General features: G+C 31.2%; 1 protein-coding gene across 1 annotated transcript in view; it reads left to right on the top strand.

Annotated features, from left to right (window-relative positions):
• Positions 1–23227, top strand: part of PCDH11X (protocadherin 11 X-linked) — an 820557-nt gene that overhangs the window by 655841 nt on the left and 141489 nt on the right. The window contains exon 9 of the mRNA XM_011937280.1: positions 14646–14669. Within this exon, the coding sequence (XP_011792670.1) occupies positions 14646–14669 (24 nt within the window). The remainder of the gene's footprint in view (positions 1–14645; positions 14670–23227) is intronic.

The raw sequence follows: 23227 nt of genomic DNA, 5'->3' as shown, positions 1-23227 counted from the left end.
TTATATTAAATATATAAAATTAAATGATCTAACATAGCACTTGGAGTATTTGGGTCTTTCTTCCTTTACTTCTGTGTTATTGTTTTTGTTATTTTAGTCTGGCCCTCTTTGTCTTCCTTCCTTTACTTGCATATTTTTGTTTTTGTTATTTTCTTCTACCCCTCTTTTACAAGTTACCTTGCATTCTTAGTGAATGACTTATATGGAATTATAATTATGTTGCCTTTTTATGGACATGTCAATATTTATAACAGTGTTTGAAGCAGACAAATACTTCTAAATCTGTCTTATAAATGTAACCGGTAATGACACAATTTATGCAGTATTAAATATTAATTTGGGATTATATATTAATGATAGAGAACAAATGACTTCCTTTATTGCTAAGTCAATGCAAACTAGTGAAGTGGCTTATTTTGGTGAATTACACTATGATAAACTTTTTTTTTGGACTACCACATCACATATCACACAGGACAACCATATGGAAACATATGGCAAATATAGTCATGAGTATCTGTTCTAAATTTGATCCTAATTAGTGTTATTTTATGAAACTATAGGAAGGTGAATTCCTGTATACTGACTTTACAAACTACATTAAGTCTGTGGAAGTTACATACCATGTAAGCAATGTAATGGTAGAGATGTGAAAATTCTGTCAATTATCTTTCTAATCATTAGTCAAATTTTGACACAGGAAATGCTATCAAATTCAAAAGGCATGTGCATGGAATCCTTTCCAACTATTTAATTAACAGAATGAGATTATGGTTTTTTTTTTTCTTTTTATGGTACTACATACAGTGCTGTGTTTTACTTTTCTCTGTTGTCTAATAAATTATTTTTAATTTTTTTTTTCTGCTGAGACAGTGTATGATCTACATGTCTTTTAAAAACCAAAGAAAGTATTTCTTCGATTTGAAATAGCATTTAAAATACCTACATTCTTAAAAGTCAGAGCTTGTAAAGTGATTGCAGGTATTTGCAAATCAGATGAAATTTGTGTGGTCTTTTGACTCTTGCTATATTAATAATATTTTCAATGAAAACTGTACCTACTTGCTTTGTGTGCATATTGATTGATTATATTCTAAAATTTAAAATAACACTAATAATTCTGCTCTGCTGATGTTCCATAATCTGCATCTGTACTTGTATAAAGATAATTAGTTTGAATCAATCACTTATAGAAAAATGTCACCTCACCTGTCCGTTTTAAAATGTGGCTCACTGAAGTGAAATTATTTATGCAGCATACGAATTACAGAATGAAAAGACTGCCCAAAACCGCGAAATATAGGCCTGTAAATTAGCATGTCTTCATACAGATATAAATTAAACATATAATAAAATTATATGTATTATAATTACATATAATTATATGTGTAATCAGTGTATATATACATATTTATATATAATCAGTATATATAGATATATCTATATGTAAAATATATATCTAAATATATATCTATCTAAATACATATATACACACAAATATATAAAATCAGTGCCAGGTGTGCTCTGGGACGATGTCATTTATTCAGCACCGTGTTCTTGGTACATAGCAAGACCTGAAACATACTAAATAATCAATAAATATGTTTGATTCAACAAGTGTCAGAAATGCTCTATTTTGGTGGTGTTTTAGATTTGGGAATTCTACACAAACAGGCATAGTTAGCAAAAATATTTTTTTCTTTTTTTAAGTTTAAAAGACATGAAGAGTATGGTACAGTTTTCCAGAAATTCTTATTGGTGAAGAATTCATGGCTTGGAAAATTAAGTAGATGATGCAGAAGAATGTTCATTATGAAAGAAATGGGTTATAAAGAAGTCTGAGGAAAAGACTTTTTAGGAAATTTGTCTTAAAAGGATGAGAAATGGATTAGATATGAGCATGAACGAAATACTAATTTTTCTTTCATTCTTAGGTTTGGTTTTGTTCCTTCTCACTGAGCTGGAATGAGTATCACAGGGTGATTGTGACATATTGACCCTTAAACATTCAACATGTTTTCATTCATTCAGCAAATATTTTTTAAGGTGGCATCATACCCGACACAATTTTAGCTTATCCTTTATGTAAACCTTTTGTAAACTAAATATACATTAATCTTGCACAAAAATTTTGAGAAAAATATTGTGAGGAAATGTGTTAATGCACTATATGCTTCTGCATGTATCTTCTTCCCTAGAATATGACTGAGTTTTGATTATACATTGCCAGAAAATAGTTCCACCTATGTAAAGGAATTGTTCTTAGTGACTTTTGTTGTCAGGAATTTTTGCATTTGTGTTAACACTTGTGTGTTTGATGGCATCATGTTTTTATTAGCATTAGTGCTACATTCTGTGATGCCTTTATGACTCCTAAATCTTTGATTTAGATTATATAATTCATTGCTAATCATGTCTTCTTCCCAATGTATCTCATTTAAATTATTTTAGCTAAAGGGCCAAGTGATAGCTGGGAATATTATATGCCCATTCCTGATGATGTCCATTTTTCAAAAAGAAGGGGTATTGAGATAGGTCCTCAGAATTCAGTAATACTGGTATATAGTTTAATGTTGAAAGAATGTAATGATGCACTAACTTTGGTTTATTTATTTATTTTTAGAGACAGGGTCTCACTCTGTCTCCCAGGCTGAAGTGCAGTGGTGTGATCATGGCTCACTTTAGCCTGGAGGTCCTTGCCTCAAGCCATACTCCTGCCTTAGCCATCCAAAGCCTTGGGATTATAGACATGAGCCACTACACATGACCACTTTTTCAAGTTGTTCCATTAATTATTTATAGGAAATAACAACAGTTTAAAGAAAATAAAAATAAATTAGCAAGTTTATCCATATCTAAATCAAAATCACCAGACAATTTCTTATTTAACTTAGTCAACCTGTGGGGATAATTTGCATTCTTAAAAACATCTCTTCTAGTAGGAAAAAAGCATAATTTCAAAATCTTATTTAAACCAAATGTATTTGTTATTCAAGATATGAGTATATTTCTCTCTTGACACTTGAAATTCTGGTATAAGATTTCAAATTACAGGGGAAAAATCAGAAGAATTGATTGTTGTATTTTAGGAAACTCACACTGTATTCTGGGAATTTTGGCAAATTATGAAAAAAACCCTTTAATTTCCAAAAGCAAAAGTACATATTGACTTGAAGTTTATTCTACTTTTTAAAAGTAAAATCATTTTGGAAAGTTTTTCAGTGAGTTATATCCATGCAAAATAAGTGAGCACTGGTAATTCTTTGTACAACAGAGTACAAAAGTTGAAAGAGAATAGGAAAATATTGCTACTTAGGAATCAGGGATATATCTGTTTCATCATGGCACACGATATTTCATCTGAACACAATGTGCATTCGAGGAATGGATAGGACTGGCTTATAGTTTAAATAAATATCTTAGCTAATCATGGTTATACTTTCAGATTAAATTTCAATCAAATTCTTAGCAATATTAATATACGTATTTGAACTGATTTCTGTGTGAATTCTCCAAACTGTGTAGCAGAAACATCATTTTATGTTTGTGAAACAAAGTAAAGGGAGAGATTAATAGGAATTCAGACAAATGCAGAATCAAATTTATAGTGTATTAAAGATTTATATTTCCTTCCTTGTTATACAAAAACTAAAACTTAGGCAACGTTTTATCCCTTAGTGGTATACTCTCCTTTTATAAATACAAAAATATAATATTTATATTTTGAGTATCCAAAGAGCCATTACCTTAAATCTGTATCTTCTAATCATGAAGTGCAGATGATTTTTAAGGCAGACGGCATTTGGTTTATTCAAAAAACCTTTTAACATGTCTTTTGCAGTGAGTTAATCTGTCAGACTGATAAAATAAGTTCCTCATACTCCCCCTCCTCTTCCTGCGCATATAAGCTTTTATTTAATTCTGTTTGAAATAGCTTGCTTCTATTTTTGCTTCCTCTTCATGTTTGTGGCACTGCTTTTTATGCTTTGTTCTTTGCTGACATAAAATATTTATCAACATATCATCTAAGAAGATTGGTTCTCCACAGTAGATATCCAATATGTTTCACCACATGGAAAATGTCTCTTCTTGTTTGTTCCTAAAATCTGTAGCCAAATTCCCATATGTCTGATTTATCCATTGGTATTTGAAAATGTAAAACTAAGTAATTCTGTGGATAACAATTAAGCATGATCATTGCCATTAAACGGTAAATTTTAAAATAATTTAGATTTAAACTAAAATAATAATCATATATCTTTCAATAGAAAACAAACATAGATTTGCATTTTATTGCATTCCTTTAATTGTTATAAGGGAAAATAAGTTTTCTAATACATTTATTTTTCATTTTTTCTTTGATATGATTTCCCTAATAGTTAAAACAATAACATTATTCAGAGACTGTATTTTTGCATGTGGCCTGTCATTTCAAGGATCCCTCCTTTCCCCATTTGTTACAATACAACATATAAATAACCAGTTGGTTCCAAGAATGAAAATTTCTTTTTTTTTTTTTTTTTTTTTATTTTTATTTATTTATTTATTTATTTTTCTCTTTTTTCTTTTTTTTTTTTTATTATATTTTAAGTTCTAGGGTACATGTGCATAACGTGCAGGTTTGTTACATATGTATACTTGTGCAATGTTGGTGTGCTGCACCCGTCAACTCGTCAGCACCCATCAATTCATCATTTATATCAGGTATAACTCCCCAATGCAATCCCCCCCCTCCCCCCTCCCCATGATAAGCCCAGTGTGTGATGTTCCCCTTCCCGAGTCCAAGTGATCTCATTGTTCAGTTCCAAAGATCTCATTGTTCAGTTCCATCTACTGCCAAAGCTTGTGTTCATACAGTTACAAAATCCCAATAAAATATATATTAGAGAAAAAAATGCAAATATAGAAAATATATCAGTCTCCAATTCTTTGAAAATGCCAGCATGGTACTACTGTTAAGCTGTCAGTAATTCACTGTGATTACAAGAAATCACAACTTCAGTAGCTGCTAACATCGCATATGAGATTATGAAAACATATTTATAAAGACGATTATCAAGTCAGCTTGCACTTCCAAAACCATACTTTCATTTCAACTATTTCATCTCCTTAAATATTTGGTATGTAAATATTAATATCTATATAAAAAAGTAATCAATTTATTTGGAGTTTTATAAGTTGTCCACCCAGATGCATCTCTCTAAACTGATGTATCAGGAGAAAAAATACTGCCAATGAATAAACATCACTATCTTTCTCATTTTGTAGCAAATTTTAAAGTGAAAGTAATAGAACATTACTTTGGGGGAACAGTGCAATATTTATGATAGTGAACATTATTGAGATAAGTTCAAATTTTTCTTTATGGATTTTAAAAAGCATGCTTTCCTATCCAAAAAAACATCTGCCTAAAATAAAGTTGAAGTAGATATTTTTGAAATGGTAATTATATGATCTATTTCTTATTCGAATTTTCTGTTACATATTCTATATGTAACAGAAAATGTATATATAAATATAGACATGCATATAATATATGATAAATATAAATACTTCTTACATGAAATATCTGTTTCCAAACTATGTCCTAAGTTGTGTGCGGAGCTTAATATGTTTAGCAAAGCATACAAACATACAGAAAGAGAAAATATGCTATGGAACTCACAAAATTGATATTCACTAATAAAATAAGACTTTCAAGTGCTTTATTTTTATTTGTTATTTTTAAATTTAATTATTATGGGTATATAATAGTTACATATTTTATGAGGTATGTGTAATGTTTTGATACATACATATAACGTATAATGATCAAATCAGGGTAATTAGAGAACCTATCATCTCAAGCATTTATCATTTCATTGTGTTAGGAACATTCCAATTCCACACCTTTAGTTATTTAAAAATATACAACAAATTACTGTTAACTGGAGTCACCCTATTATGCTGCCAAATACTAGATCTTATGCATTCTATCAAACTTTATGTTTGTACACATTAACTATCTTCACTTTATCCTTCTGTCTCCTCTATGCTTTCCAGCCTTTGGCAATCATGATTTCACTCTCAACCTCCATGGAGTTCAATTTATTTTTAGCTGCCACATATGATTGAAAACATGTAACATTTGTCTTTCTGTGTCTGACTTATTTCACTTAACATAATATCCTTCAGCTCCATACATGTTGTTGCAAATGACAGAATTGCATTCTCTTTATGGTTGACGAATAATCCATTGTGAATATGCAGCACATTTTCTTTATCCATTTATCCATTGTTGGACACTTAGATTGCTTTCATTTCTTGGCTATTGTGAATAGTGTTGCAAAATAAACACGGGAGTGCAGATATCTCTTTGATATACTGATTTTCTTTCATTTGGATTTAAACCCAGCAGTGGAATTGCTGGATCATATGGTGGATCTAATTTTAGTTTTTTGAGGAACCTCCATACTGTTCTTCATAGTGATTGTACTAATTTACATTTTCATCAAAAATGTACGAGCGTTCCCTTTTATCCCTAACCTGCCAGATTTTGTGATTGCCTGTCTTTTGGATAAAAGCCATTTTAACTGGGGCGAAATGATTTCTCATTGTAGTTTTGATTAGCATCTCTCAAAAAACTAGGTATAGAATGAACATATATCAACATAATAAAATCATATGTGTTAAGCCCAAAGCTAGTATCATACCGAGCAAGGAAAGTCTGAAAATCTTTCCTCTAAGATCAAGAACAATAAAAGCATGTGCACTTTTACCACTTTTACTCAACATAGTTCTCTACTTAGACAAAAGAAAGAAATAAAGGGCATTCAAATTGAAAAAAAATAAGTCAAATTATTCTTGTTTGTAGACAATGTAATCTTTGTAATCTTATATTTAGAAATCCTTAAAGTCCTCACCAAAAAACTATTGGGACTGATAAACAAATTGGAATTAGTAAAGTTGCAGGATACAATTCCAACGTACATAAAAAAAACATTAGTAGCATTTCTGTGTGCCAACAGCAAATACTTTGCAAAAGAAACCAAAAAAGAAACACCATTTACAATAGCTAAAAATAAAATAAAGTATCCAGGAATAAATAACCAAAAACTTGAAAGATTTCTACAGTGAAATCTGTAAAACATTGATGAAATAAATTGAAGCAGATACCAAAAAATTGAAAGATATTTCATATTCATAGATTGGAAAAATCTGTATTGTTACAAAGTCCATACTACCCAAAGCCATCTACAATTCCTGTCAAAACACCAATGACATTCTTCAGAGAAATAGAAAAAATAATCCTAAAATTTATATGGAACTACAAAAGACCCAGAATAACCAAAGCTATGCTAAGCAAAAATAACTAAGCATAGTTATTATGCTTAGTGTATATATATATATGTATATATATGTATACATATATACATATACATATACATATATACATATGCTGGAGGAATCATATTACTTGACTTCAAATTATACTGCAGAGCCATAGTAACCAAAACAGCATGATACTGGCATAGAAATAGACACATATACCAGGGGAACAGAATAGAGAACCCACAAACAAATTCACACACCTACAGTGAACTCATTTTTGACAAAGGTGCCAGGAACATAAACTGAGGAAAAGATAGTCTCTTCATTAAATGGTTCTGGGAAAACTGGATAGCCATATGCAGAAGAATTAAACTTGACCCATATCTCTTGCTATATACAAAAATCAAATCCAAATGGATTAAAGACTTAAATCTAAGACCTCTAACTATGAAACTACTACAAGAAAACATTGGAGAAACTATCCTGGGCAAAGACGTATTGACCAATGCCCCAAAGGCACAAGCAATCAAACCAAAAAATGGACAAATGGGATCATAGCAAGTTAAAAAGTTTCTGCACAGTAAAGGAAACAATCAACAAAGTGATGAGACAACCCACAGATGGGGGAGAAATATTTGCAAACTACTCATCTGGCAAGGAATTAATAACCAGAATATATGAGGAGCTCAAACAACTCAATAGGAAAAAAAAATCTGATTAATAAATAGACAAGAGATTGGAATAGACATTTATCAAAATAATATATACAAATGGCCTACCTTCAAGTGTTTGAAAATTATTTCCTGATATCATGTCCATTTACTTATGCAATACAGAGACTTTAATTACCTACTGTTTTCTTTGTACTACAGAAAATTTTTAAATTAGTTTGTAATAGACCACCAGGTTGGTGAAAATGTGAAGAAAAAGTTTTGAAAATTGTTTATTCTAAAAATAAACGTCAATCATATCTCTCTAGATATGATTGAGGTTTATCTCTGTTTTATTTCTATGTGTACAACTCAAAAAGTTTTGTTGACAAACCAGTCAAAGCTTCGAAATTGGGTAAATTGCTTAGAAGAAACTTATTTTCAGTTTCACAAGGAAGAAATTTTAAAACTTAAGTCTTTTTGCAATGTACAGATTGCACCCTATTACCTTGGAGGCATGTATTTTGCTTGCATTAAAATCATGCAAAGGAACATGCTTTACAAATCAATTTCACTGTGGACCTAAAGACCAGATACACTACCAAGTCCCATTTAAAATTGGCCTTAATTTAGAATTAATCTTCTCAAGAGCAGGTTGACTATTAAAAGACATGAAATGTTTGAGAGCTACATTTGTTTCAAACATTTTGGATAGCTTGAAGGCATATTTTGAAAATACTAATTTCTTAGTATTTTCTTTCCCAAATTGAAGAAAATAATGGATCCAACCCTCAAAATTTTGCTTTGGGAATTTCTCACGGTCATTAAAATTTTGTATATTATCATAACTGCTTTATGTACCTCCCAAAGCAGTGTAACCAGTGCCTTAGTAGGAACTTTTAATGGACCATGAAACAATTTTTATTCCCACATTTATTTTTGTGAAAAGTTTAGTCCTTCATAATTCATATTTCTTGAGTTCTTTCTGACAGTCAGCAAAATATTTAAAAAGATTCTTTAAAAAAAGATTTTTTTCTCTTAAATATCCAAACTAACCAAGAAGGATTTTAAATTGACATTTGTGTTGTTAGGATAGTTTGACAATGTAATTAGTGAAGTCAGATGGCCTGGAGAGAACCAAATGAAAAAATAATGTGATCATATATAAATTTTTCTCTAAGGTGTCCAGTTCTGTATATCTCAGAAGTATTCTTTTAATTGTAGCTGCCAAAAGGAATTATTATAATTGACTAGATTCGTTTTATATGGCCGTGAACAATTTAAAATATTAAGGCTAGATTTTGAGGTGGAAATTTTTGCCTTATATTTTTAGCGAAAAGAAAGAATTATATTTTATTTCTCTTCAGGACAAAGTTACATTACCAATTAGTATTTTTCAATAGGCATTATCATTTTGGTGGATCTGCCAAGCAAGATTTTATTTCTTAAAATATGATTTTCTCTTATTCTGCCCTTGACGGTTGATGTGTACATGAGGGGGTAAATTGCATTTATTATTCATTTTCCAAATGTGTATTCTGAAAGTACTGATCTTTTGATACTCTCCGCAATGAAAGTTTTCCTTGAGCAAATAGTTTTGAATATATATATCATTTTCATATCTTGGAAAGGATCAGTATATGGTGGCATTTAATAGTATGTGAGTTCCTTGGTAATGAAAACATGAATTTTAATTCTACTTATGTCTCTAGTTATGTTAGTCTTAGATCTAAGTCATTTCATTTCTCTTGATGTCATTTCTTCATGTGTGTATTGAGGATGCTGAATCAGATGACTGTCTAAGGGCTCTGGTCCTTGACTTGTGTAATCATTTTATTCTAGATAAAATTTAAATTGTAACTCTGTGCTCTTTGAAGTGCATAAACACTGTCAACATAAAAAATGAGACTTGAAAGTGGTATCCATTACAGTGTTTGCAAAGATTTCCCTTGAATAAAAGGGCAGAAAATAGAGCCAACAGCTTGTGGACTAGGAAGATTTTGTGAAGAATAGGAAAAATTAGTTAATTTCAGAAATGGCAGAAAACGTACAACTCTAGGCTATGAAAGAAAATAAGCCATCTGGTATTATGGCACTGCATGATTTCAGTCAACCAAAATTCTGTTAATGTAGAAAATGGTAATTGCATATTTGGTGAAAATGTTTTCATTCCTAAGGTGTTAGTTACCTCTATAATAAAGCCAACATTATGACTTTAGCTGTTGTCAATTTTCAAATTAATATTTCTTTGATCCAGTAGAAACCTAATTTTTTATCAAAACTCAAGGCACAGAGGAATGGAAACTTTAATGTACAGGGATACGTAATGAATTTTGTATTTGCAACATTTATTTCACTGCAAATAAGATGCTCATTATGTTAATCATGTTGCAGCTTTTCTGTTTGTGGCTCATATGGTTTGGCTGTGTCCCCACCCAAATCTGATCTTGAATTATAGTCCCCATAATCCCCACGTCACAGGAGGGACCTGGTAGGAGGTAACTGAATCATGGGGACAGTTATCCCCATACTGTTCTCATGATAAGAAGTGAGTTCTCAAGAGATCTGATGGTTTTATAAGGGGTTTTTCCCCCTTTGCTTGACACTTCTCCTTCCTGCTGCCATGTGAATAAGGATGTGTTTGCTTTTCCTTCCACCGTGATGGTAAATTTCATGGGGCCTCTCCAGCCCTGTGGAACTCTGGGTCAATTAAACCTCTTTCCTTTATAAATTACCCAGTCTTGGGCAGTTCTTTATAGCAGCATGAGAGCAAACTAATACAGTAGTCTTAGCCTTTCACACAATTTGAATAGAAAATTTGATTCAAGCTTCACTATTTTTGTAGTTCAGACTCTATGCAATCTACACAAATACAACACTGCTCCAGTATATTAGTTTTGCACTCAATATGAGATTTACTGGGGTAATTTGAATTATACATCAAGAAGAATTGAATCTTTTTGGCATATTTTGTAACATTTTTTAAAATTACCATTATTCAAAGAGGTATTGGTTTATTAATTTGACACCACAGTCTACATTGATTTTATTTTTTTCATACTGATTCTGCCATATCCTGTGACCTTCGGTATAAAGTACTGTGTGGTTTTGCATAAGCAAATGAGAAACTTGTTCTCAAAAGTTAGCCTATATCATGGTGGCATATGCTAGTCCATGCTATAGGTGGCATAGGCCTCTGTAGTCCTAGCTGAGGTGGGATGATTGCTAGAGCCCAGGAATTTGGGGTTATACTGAACTATGATCTTTCCACTGTATTCCTGCCTGGGCTACAGAGTGAGAACCCGTCTTTAGAAGAAAAAAAATAGCCCGTAAGAACAGGACACATGTTAGTTTTCAGGTGAATTGAATCTTGACTGACCAGATTTTATTTGTATTAGGAAGCATAGCAAACATTGTAATTAACTGAATTAAGGAGGAGACATATGCATATGCATAGTCATAAATACTTACATACAATATTATATTTCAGTTGACTCTAGTAGTAAAGATATCTGATTATTTCTGAACAAATGTCTTTGAAAATGTTTTCACTTCTTATTTATTCCAAGAAAAGATACTTTTATTTTAAAATGGCTTCATTAAAGAGGCTTTATTACATGACTTTAAAATTTATGCATAATAAAAGTGCAACTGTTACTTCTTTATTGGAGTAAATGGCAGTTATAGATTGATGCATGGTGCTTGATCAACAGATGTTATGCCAACACTGTGAATTTTATGGTGAGTTCTATTGACCTTTAAGCTCTTCAAACATCATCTAGTTATTTGGAATTCTCATTTACATTTAGCCAGATATTTCTAGTTCATATTTAGTACTTAAAGTTTGTTTTAGGATTATAAAGGAGATATTAAAATATGTGTGTATGTGATAACATAGCATGTTTTGGTATTGTTCTCATGATAAATTGTAGTAATATTTATGAAACTCAAACAGGATTTTTTTTTCTTTAAAATGTATGTTTTCTTAATTTTGTAGTAAAAGAAGCCTAGTTATTTCTATTGTTTTAATTTACTAATTAAAATATTTGCTAGTCATTAATTCAGAAAACACTGTTAAAATACTCAATTATACTCAAAGTAAGAATTTATGCAAACATAATTTTTTATTAGTATTGAATTTGTGTAAGTAAAAATAATGATGCCTCAACTATTGTTTTAAAATTTATTAACAAATAAATTTAATCACAGAATATTTAATAGCCTAAAAACAATCTTCTGGTTAAAAACAAACTTAACTTGTGAGATATATTCATCTGCTATATTATACAAATTATGTTTTAAGTTACACATTAGTCATATTATATACCTAGTCATTCATAATATAAAATTTGGTTGGATTAATTATTTTAAAAATTAGTTTGAGTCATAATGATTCACATAGACTATAGTATTTTAGATGACAAAGGCTATGCTGATCTGTTTACTACAAACATCTTGGGCAGTGTTGATGCTTTAAAAATGTCAATGATAAACTTTTAAACCTTAATTAAAAATTACTCTGAGATTTAGAGATACATCTCAAGATGGGCCTTTAGCTTATGCAACAAAGTCAATAATTATAATGATAAATAATAATTATAATGTATTTCTTAGTGGTTGTTAGCATATAACATATATGTGTGTATGTGTATATATATACATATGTGTGTATATATGTATGTATATACATATGTACATATATATGTATATACGTATGCATGTATATGTATATACATATGTATGTATATGTGTATATATATGTATGTATATGTGTGTGTATATACACACACACACACACATATATATATATATATATATATATACACACACACACACACATATATATATATATATATATATATACACTGCCTTACAGTGGGAAAATGATTCCTTTTCTGGGCCATTTCTCATGTGGTGAATTCGAGAAATTCTTCACATTCAGTCTTAAAAGTTTTATGCTGAATATGCTTATTGTTCTGAATTTTAAGGAAAAGTAATCAATATTTGACTTTGGTGGTTTATAAACCAATTTTCACTTTTCAATTTGGGAACTAAAAGTCTTGAATAGGTTGTTAAAATGTGTTTGTTTTCTTTTTTATTGTTGTCTTGTCCCTTGTTTTGCTTCTTTTATTTGTACCTTCCATACTATTAGAAATAAGTCCAGACCCATTGCATTACTTATTTTTTTGACCTTTTTAGTTACCAAATTAGAAAGGATTTTTATCACTAAGCTCTAGACAACACTGAAATTGCAGTCTTTAAAAATGAAAAGCACGTACATGATTACTTTCCTGTTTAAAGCAGTCTTTCTCTTTTTACTTCAGTATATTTGAAAACTCTACACTTAAATATTACGAGTTGATTATTAATTCTAATTAATAAAAAATTAGAGTGATTCTGTGTGTGTGTGTGTGTGTGTGTGTGTGTGTTTCTTATCATTGAAGTAGAATCCTCATTTAAAGGGTGGGAAGTTGCAAAATTCTATTTAGAAAATCAATCCTCCTGAAAGTGTCTTATGAAAGCACTATTTAAAAAAAAATTTGTGCTTCAGCTTGTATTACCATTAAATTACATTGCATACAGATGAAACACCTTGCAATGAGAAATAAATGTGCTGTTTTTCAATGACACTTACAAATATTGTACAATGCTCTTTTATTGATCCTTATTAGTGCATAGAAACATTACTTTCACCTCTATTTTTCTATTCTGCTTTATTACGTCCATCTAAGAATTTCATGTCTTCGGTTTTATAATATTCTAATTTTATTCAAAATAGATTTTTAACAAGTTCAAAATGTTTATCTTTACGCTTTCATTCATAATGCATATTATTAAATAATTCCTAAAATGCAGATATGATTGGGAAATTATTTATTAACATGGGCTTTAAAATTTTGTAATGAATAAACTTGAGAGTCATCTGCCCAGATCAATACATATTTGGGTATTTGTAAACATACAATTATTTTGTTTAAAAAAGACTTTGCTACTTGTTCCAGGTCAAGCATGATTTCACAGTGTTTTGATAGTGCAAGGCTTGAATTTATCTAGAAAATAATGACAATAATCTCTAATCCCTTATGTTCTAATTGTGAGAAATAATATAAAATTTTAGGTGAAGACAATGGTATTATAGAAAAAGTTTCTTAAACCATGATAAGAATAATTCTATTGGACCATTCTCATGCTAATGCCTGCTGTTTTGGGTTTTTCCTATTACGATTTTCTATATCAGAATTTGGAGACAGAGCAACCTGTTAAGTCAAAAACAAAGTCCTTGCTTGCTCTACACTTACAGTAGGAGGTTGCATGAAAGAAACTGGTATGTCAGTAGAGGACTGTACTTAGCCATCACAAGCGACGAAGCTAGAAAATCTACTGAGTTACCGCAAAATGTTAAGCTCAACAACACATTTCCTTTGTGGAAAGGACCAATCATTACTTCCCAGGAAGCCAACATATTGCATAGGTTTGGTTCAATTCTATAAAATTGTATTACAAAATACAAATATCAAGGAGCACCAGTCCTTGTCTATCTCAGTTATCACATTCTTTGCAAAGTGAAGTAGAAAATATATTGCAATACCTTACAAATTATATTTATTTAGGTATGCTAATATAATGTTGTAGAAATAAGAGAAAATATTTATTGTGTTTAACTTTATTAAAATTTCTTTTTAGCTTTCATTCCTGGACTAAAGAAAGGTACAGTAGAAATCCACACAAACCATCACCATGTTGCATGTTTCATTTTAAAATGAATTGCTGATTTGTGTTTAAGAACTGTTTACCTTTTTGCTTCTCATAAAATATCAACTGTTTGCTTCAAACACATTTTTAATACATTTAAAATATCTGAAATCTAGAAAAGGCATTCAGTCAGTTGGATATATTATATATCTGAATGCTTTTTCTAAATTGTGTGTCATCAATGTTTAGATAGTAAAATAAATGTGACTCTATAGTTATTTATTTGACTTAGTTACTTTCAAATTACCTATGAATTTAATTATTCATTTTTCTCCTGTGATAGTAAAAGTATTTTCAGTGTTTTGTTTGAGCAGCCATTAAAGATATAATTATACTTTTCTGGATTCTATTCCAATTTGATCTATAAACTGTATATGTTTTCTAAACATATACTAACAAAATTAAGTTCATTGTTTATGAACTTATAAATAATACATAATATGCATTTTCTTTTCCAAATTATAACACATGTATTACATGTAAACCTATGATAAGTTAAGGTTGTCAGACAAAATATTTCTAAAAACATGGAGTTTAAGCAATCAGTTAAAAATATGTATATATATTTTGTGCTGATAAAATTGTAAAACGCTGTAGGATATATTGAATGTTCCAAATATATTTGCACTCATTGTGTATATGCACACATTTCTTTATTGTCCACTTTATATTTGGTGATGTTTCTGTCCTATTGTTCCACTGTTCTTTATAACAATAATTTATTTCACTCATACACTTTTATCTTAAACTGCAATGTATAATACATTGATGCTTTGATGAAATAGAAATAGCACTTAAAGAAAAAAATTTCCTGAAATCAGTCATAAACCTAAATTTTTATGTAAAGAAGAAACTTACCTTTAATCTTTAATTTTGATATATGAGCAATATTAACAACATACTTTATCAATTTTTGGTATTTTAAATGTGGTAGAATATTGCTTTTGACTTTTTACATTGTGTTGGGGTAGTTCTTCTTTTCTTCTATAATCAGTTCTAATGTCCATGATACATTTTTGACTATCATCTAAATAATGAAATGTGATCTCATTTGTCCATCTTTGCTTTGGTTGCCTGTGACTGTTGGGTAATGTTCAAAGAGTTTTTGCACATTCATATTTCCTGAGGAGTTTCCCCGAAGTGTTCTTCTAGTAATTACATAGTTTGAAGTCTTAGAGTTCATTAAGTCTTTAATATACATTGATTTGATTTTTTGTGTATGGCAAAAGATAGGGATCTAGTTTCATTCTTCTGCATATGGATGTCCAGTTTTCCAGGTAGCAATGATTGAAGAAATTGTCCTTTCCCTAATGTATTTTCTTGGAACATTTGTTGAAAATGAATTTACTGTAGATGTATGAATTTATTTATGGGTTTTCTATTCTGTTCCATTGGTCTATATGTCTATTTTTATGCTAGTACCATACTATTTTGGTTAGCATCGCTCTGTAGTATAATTTGACATCAGGTGATGTGATTTCTCCAATGTAGTTTTTTTTTGCTTAGGATAGCTTTGGCTATTTTGGGTATTTTATGGTTCCATATAAGTTTTAGGATTTTTGTTTTTCAATTAATGTGAAGAGTGTCATGATTATTTTACATGGGTTTGCATTGAATCTGTAGATTACTTTGGGAGTGTGAGTATCTTAACAATATTTATTTTTCCACATACATGTAATATCTTTTCTTTTTTGTGTCTTCAATTTCTTTCATCAAAGTTTTATAGTGTTCATTGTAAAGATTCTCAATTCCTTGATTAATTTATCTTATTTTATTTGTAGCTAATGTAAATGGGATAAATTTCTTGATTCCTTAATGTTGGCACATAAACATGTTACTGATTTTTGTATGTTGATTTTGGATACGAAATCAACATTCAAAATTACTAAATTTGTTTATCGGTTCTAACCAATTTCTTGAGGACTCTTTAGGTTTTTCTAAATATAATATCATATCATTAACAAACAAGAATAGTTTTACTTCTTCTATTTCAACTTGGATGTCCTTTATTTCTTTTTCTTGTCTGATTGCTCTAGCTAGGACTTCCAGTACTTTGTTGAATGGCATTGGTGACAGTGGTCATTCTTATCGTGTTCCAGATCTTAGAGAAAACTCTTTCTGTTTTTTCCCCATTCAGTATGAAACTAGCTGTGGGTTTGCTGTATATGGCCTTTATTATACTGAGGTATGTTCATCCTATACCCAATTCTTTGAGAATTTTTTTAAATGAAGGAATGTTGAATTTATCAAGTAATTTTTCAGTATCAATTGAAATAATCATATGGGCTGGGCGCAGTGGCTCACGCCTGTAATCCCAGCGCTCTGGGAGGGTCAGCAGATCGAGACCATCCTGGCTAACACGGTGAAACCCTGTCTCTACTAAAAAATACAAAAAACTAGCCAGGCGAGGTGGTGGACACCCTGTAGCCCCAGCTACTCGGGAGGCTGAGGCAGGAAAACGGCGTAAACCCGGGAGGCGGAGATTGCAGTGAGCTGAGATCCGGCCACTGCACTCCAGCCTGGGGAACAAAGCGAGACTCCATCTCAAAAAGAAAAAAAAAAGAAATAATCATATGATTTTTGTCTTTTATTCTATTGATATGATGAATCCCATATATAGATTTGCATACATTGAGACATCCTTGCATCTCTAGGTTAGATCCCACATAGTCATGATTAATGACGTTTTTAATGTGCTTTTGAATTCAGTTTGCTAGCATTTTGTTGAAGATTTTTGCATCAATATTCATCAGTGATATTGGCCTGTTTTCTTTTTCTGATGTGTTGTTGGTTTTGGTATCAGGGTAATATTAGCCTCATAGAATAAGTTTTGTAGTGTTCCCTCCTTCTCTATTTTCTAGAATAGTTTGAATAGAATTGGTATTAGTTCTTTCTTAAATATGTGTTAGAAGTCAGCAGTGAAGCCCTCTGGTCCTGTTTTTTTTCTGCTAGAAGATTGTTTTTTCTTTTTTTTTTTTAACTTTTAAGTTCAGGGGTACAAGTGTAGGTTTGTTAATAGGTAAACTTGTGTCACGGGGGTTTGTTGCATGGTTTGTTTCATTACCCAGGTTTTAGGCCTAGCACCCATGAGTTGTTTCTCCTGATCCTCTCTCCTCCCACCCTCCATCCTTCAAGAGACCCCAGTGTGTGGTGTTATCTTCTGTGTGTCCTTGTGTTCTCATAATTTAGCTCTCACTAATAAGTGAGAACATGTGGTATTTGGTTTTCTGGCCCTGTGTTATTTCAGTAAAAATAATGGCCTTCTGCTTGATTCATGTTCCTGCAAAGACATAATCTTGTTCTTTGTTATGGCTGCATAGTATTCCATGCTGTATATGTAGCACATATTCTTTAACCAGCCTATAATTGATTGACATTTAGGTTGATACCATATCTTTGCCATTGTGAGTAGTGCTGCAGTGAACATATGCATGCCTGTGTCTTTATAATAGAATGATTTATATTCCTTTGGATATATTCCCAGTAATGGGATTGCTGGGTCAAATGGTATTTCTGTCTTTAGGTCTTTGAGTAATTGCCACACTGTCTTCCACAGTGGCTGAAATAATTTATACTCTGACCCCCAGAGGATAACTTTTCCTGTTTCTCTACAACCTCACCAGCATTTCTTATGATTTGACTTTTTAAATATAGCCATTCTGACTGGTGTGAGATAGTATCTCATTGTGGATTTGATTTGCATTTCTCTAACAATCAATGTTGCTGAGCTCTTTTCATATGATTGTTGACCACATGTATGCCTTCTTTTTGAGAAGTGTCTGTTCATGTATTTTGCCAACTTTTTATCCGAGTTGTTTTTTTCTTTGTACATTTTTTTTAAGTTCATTATAGATTCTGGATATTATACCTCTGTCAGACACATAGTTTGCAAAAAATTTATGTTATTCCATGCGTTCTTTGTTTACTCTGTTGATAGTTTATTTTGCTTTGCAGAAGCTGTTTCATTTAATTAGATCTCATTTGTCAATTTTTGCTTCTGTTGCAATTGCTTTTGGAATTTTTGTTACGAAATTTTGCCAGTGCCTGTGTCCTGAATGGTATTGCCTATGTTGTCTTCCAGGAATTTTATAGTTTTCAGTTTTACGTTTAAGTCTTTAATCCATCTTGAGTTTATTTTTGTATATAGTGTAAGGAAGGGGCCCAGCTTCAATCTTCTGCATATGCCAGTTATGTCAACACCATTTATTGAGTAGAAATTGAATAGAAAATCCTTTCCTCAGAGCGAGTTGTGGGTGTGTGGTCTTATTTCTGGGTTCTCTATTCTATTCCATTTGTCTATGTGTCTGTTCCTGTACCAGTGCCATGCCATTCTGGTTACTATAATCCTGTGGTATAGTATAGTTTGAAGTCAGGTAGCATGATGCCTCCGGCTTTGTTCATTTTGTTTATGATTACCTTGGCTATGAGGGCCATTTTTTGGTACCATATAAATTTTAAAATAGTTTCTTAAAATTTTATTTCTGTAAAGAATATCACTGATAATTTAGTAGAAATAGCATTGAATGTATAAATTGTTTTGGGCAGGATGACCATTTTAATGATATTGATTATTTCTATCTATGAGCATAAAATGTTTTTCCATTTGTTTGTGTCATCTCTGATTTCTCTGAGCAGTGGCTTGTAGTTCTCCTTGTAGAGACTTTTCACCTCCCTGGTTAGCTGTATTCCAAGGTATTGTATTCTTTTTGTGGCAAGTGTGAATAGGCATTTGTTTGTGGCTCTCAGCTTGACTGTTGTTGATGTATAGGAATGCCAGCAATTTTTGCACATTGATTTTGTGCCCTGAGACTTTGGTGAAGTTGCTTAACAGCTTCAGAAGCTTCGGGGCTGACAAAATGTTTTGTTTTGTTTTGTTTTTAGATATAGGGTCATGTCATCTGCAAACAGAGATAGTTTGACTTCCACTATGCTGGAAGATTTTTATTATGGCTTTGAGCTCATTATTTGTTATGGATTTGTTCAGGTTTTGGATTTCTTAATAGTTTAAACTTGATAGGCTGTATGTGTCTAAGATTTGTCAGTTTCTTCTAGATTTTTCCATTTATTGGCATATAGTTGCTAATAATGGCCACTAATCATCTTTTGAATTCCTATGGTATCAGTTGTAATGTCTCCTTTTACGTCTCTGGTTTTATTCAGGTCTTCTCTCTTTTCTCTTAGTCTGGCTAAAGGCTTGTCAATTTTGTTTAACTTTAAACAGAATGACTTTTTAGTTCATTGATCTTTTGTATTGATTTCTTTGTTTTTATTTCATTGATTTATCTTCTATTATTATTATTTTTCTTCTACTAATGTTGGATTTTGTTTGCTCTTGCTTTGCCTGTTGTTTGAGATGCATCATTAGGTTGTTTACTTGAAGTTTTTCTCATTTTTTAGTGTAGGCACTTAGAGCTGTAAACTTCCCTCTAAGTACTGCTATTGCTATATCCCATAGGGTTCAGTATGGTGTGTGTCCATTATAATTTGTTTCAAGAATTTTTTCAATTTTCTTTTTAATTTCCGCATTAACACACTGATCATTAAGCAGCATGTTGTTTAATTTCTCTGTGAATGTATAGTTTCCAAAATTTCTCTTGTAATTAATTTCTAGTTTTATTCCACTGTGGTCAGAGAAGATGCTTGATAATTTTTGATTTTTTTGAATGTTTTAAGAATTGTTTTTTGAACTAACATGTGGCCTTTCCTTGAGAATGATCTATTTGCTGAGGAGAAAAATGTGTATTCTGCAGCAGAAGGGTGAAATTTTCTGTAACTATTAGGTTTCTTTGTTCTATAGGGAGGATTAAGTTCAATTTTTTTTTTTTTTTCTCTTGTTGTTGTTGATTTTCCTTCTGAAAGGTCCAATGCTGCAAGTGTGGTGTTGAAGTCTCCACCTATTATTGTATTGGGGCCTATCTCTATCTGCAGCTCAATAAAACTTGCTGTATATATCTAAGTGTTGTAGTGTTGAGTACATATATATTTACAATTGTTGAATCCTTTTCCTGAATTGATCCATCTATCATTATATAGTGACTTTCTTTGTCTCATAGTTTTTATCTTGAAATATAATTTGTCTGATATAAGTCTAGCTACTACCACTCTTTTTTAGTTTTTATTGGCATGAAATATCTTTTACCATCTGTTTGTTTGCAATCTATGAGTGTGTTTAAATGTGAAGTATGTTTCTTGTAGGCAATAGATTATATAGTTTTTTTAATCTGTTAATCCACTCTATGCCTTTTGATTGGAGAGTTTAGTTGTTTTTACATTAAATGTTATCATTAACAAATAAGGGCTTATTCTTGCCGTATTGTTATTTGTTTTCTGTTCATTTTGTGGCCTTCTCTTCCTTCTTTCCTTCCTTTTTTCTTTCTTTTAGTTAAGATGATTTTCTCTGGTGATACAATTTAGTTTTGTTTCTTTTTAATTTTTTTGCCAATCGGTTATCTGTTTTTTGATTTGAGGTTACATGAAACTTGCAAATATTATCTTATAACTGATTATTTTAAGCTAATAATAATAATTTAACACTGTTTGTATAAACAAACATAAAAACATAAAGAAACTCATAAATACTCTACATTTTATTCTCCTACTTTTTAATCTTTTGCTGTTTTTATTTATATATCATTGTACTGTCTAGGTCTTGAAAAGTTGTAGTTATTATTTTTTATTGTTTCCTGTTTTAATATTTCTACTTATGATAAGAATAGTTTACACACCACAGTTACAGTGTGATAATATTCTGTATTTTTTGTGTTACTATTGCCAGTGAGTTTTGTACCTTTGTATGAATTCTTGTTTCTCATTAATATTCTATTATTTTTAATTGAGGTACTCTCTTTAGCATTTCTTGAAGGACAGGTCTGGTGTTGTTAAAATCCTTCAGCTTTCATTTTTTTGGGGGAAGTCTTTATTTCTCCTTCATGTTTACAAGATATTTTCACCAGATATGCTATTATAGGGTGAAAGCATTTTGGGCTTGGTTTGCTCTTGCTTCTGTAGTTTTCTTTAGTTGTGATGGTAGGTAGTTCAATTGAGATTTTTTTTTTAACTTTTAGATGTGGGCATTTAGTGCTATAAATTTCCATTTTAATACTCCCTTAGTTGTGTCCCAGAGATTTGGGTATATTGTATCTGTGTTCTTATGAGTTTCAAATAACTTCTTGATGTCTGCCTCAATTTCATTATTTACCCAAAAGTCATTCATGACATGAACAAATTATATCATTTCCATTTAATTCTATGATTTTGAGCAATTTTCTTAGTCTTGCTTCCTAATTTGATAGTGCAATGATCTGAGGGAGTGATTTTTATTATTTCAGTTCTTTCGCATTTGCTGAGGAGTGTTTTGTGTCCCATTATGTGGTCAATTTTAGAGTATATGCTGAGTGGCATTGAGAATAATGTACATTCTGTGGTATTTGGGTAGAGATTTCTGTAAACGTCTATTAAGTACATTTGATCCAGTGTTGAGTTTAGTTCCTAAATATCTTTGTGAATTATCTGCCTAATAATGTCAGTGGGTTGAAATCTCCCACTATTATTTTGTGGGAGTCTAAGTCTCTTTGATGGTCTCTAAAAACTTGTTTTATGAATCTGGGTGCTAATGTGTTGGGTGCATATATATTTAGGACAGTAAGGTCTTCTTGTTGAATTGAACCCTTTACCATTATGTGATGCCCATCTTTGTCTTTTTGCTATATTTGTTGGTTTAAAATTAGGATTGAAATCCTTGCTTTTTTGTTTTCCATTTGTTTGTTTATTTTTTCTATCCCTTTATTTTGAGCTCATGGGTGTCACTGCATGTGAGATGTGTCTCCCGAAGACAACATAACAGTGGGTCTTGGTTCTTTATGCAACTTATCACTCTGTGCCTTTTAATTGAGGGCATTTAGCTTGTTTACATTCAAGGTTAGTACTGATATGTATGGATTTGATTCTATCATCATCATGTTAGCTAGTTATTTTGCAGGCTTGTTTGTGTGGTTCTTTATAGTGTCACTGGTCTGTGTAATTCAGTATGTTTTTGTAGTGGCTGGTAACTGCCTTTCCTTTCCACATTTAGTGCTTCCATCAGAAGCTCTTGTAAGGCAGGTCGGTTGGTAATGAATTCCCTCAGCATTTGCTTGTCTGAAAATAATGTCATTTCTCCTTCACTTAGGAAGCTTAGTTTGGCCAGATATGAAACTCTGGGTTGAAATTTTGTTAAGAATATTGAATATAGTCCCCCAATCTTTTCTGGCTTGTAAGGTTTCTGTTGAGAGGTCTGCTGTTAGTATGATGGAGTTCTTTTTTTTAGGTGACCTGACTCTTCTATAGTTGCCTTTAATTTTTTTTTTTTTTTTAATTTTGATCTTGGAGAATCTGATGATTGTGTTTGGAATGATCTTCTTGTAAAGTATCTTATTGAGGTTCTCTGAATTTTCTGAATTTGATTCTTGGCCTGTATAACTAGGTCAAGGAAGTGACCATGGATGGTATTCTGAAATATGTTTTCAAAGTTGCTT

This window comes from Colobus angolensis, unplaced genomic scaffold (genome assembly GCF_000951035.1).
Source record: "Colobus angolensis palliatus isolate OR3802 unplaced genomic scaffold, Cang.pa_1.0 Scaffold161, whole genome shotgun sequence".
In the NCBI taxonomy this organism is placed as follows: domain Eukaryota; kingdom Metazoa; phylum Chordata; class Mammalia; order Primates; family Cercopithecidae; genus Colobus; species Colobus angolensis.
This window is presented reverse-complemented; position numbering and strand designations above follow the sequence as displayed.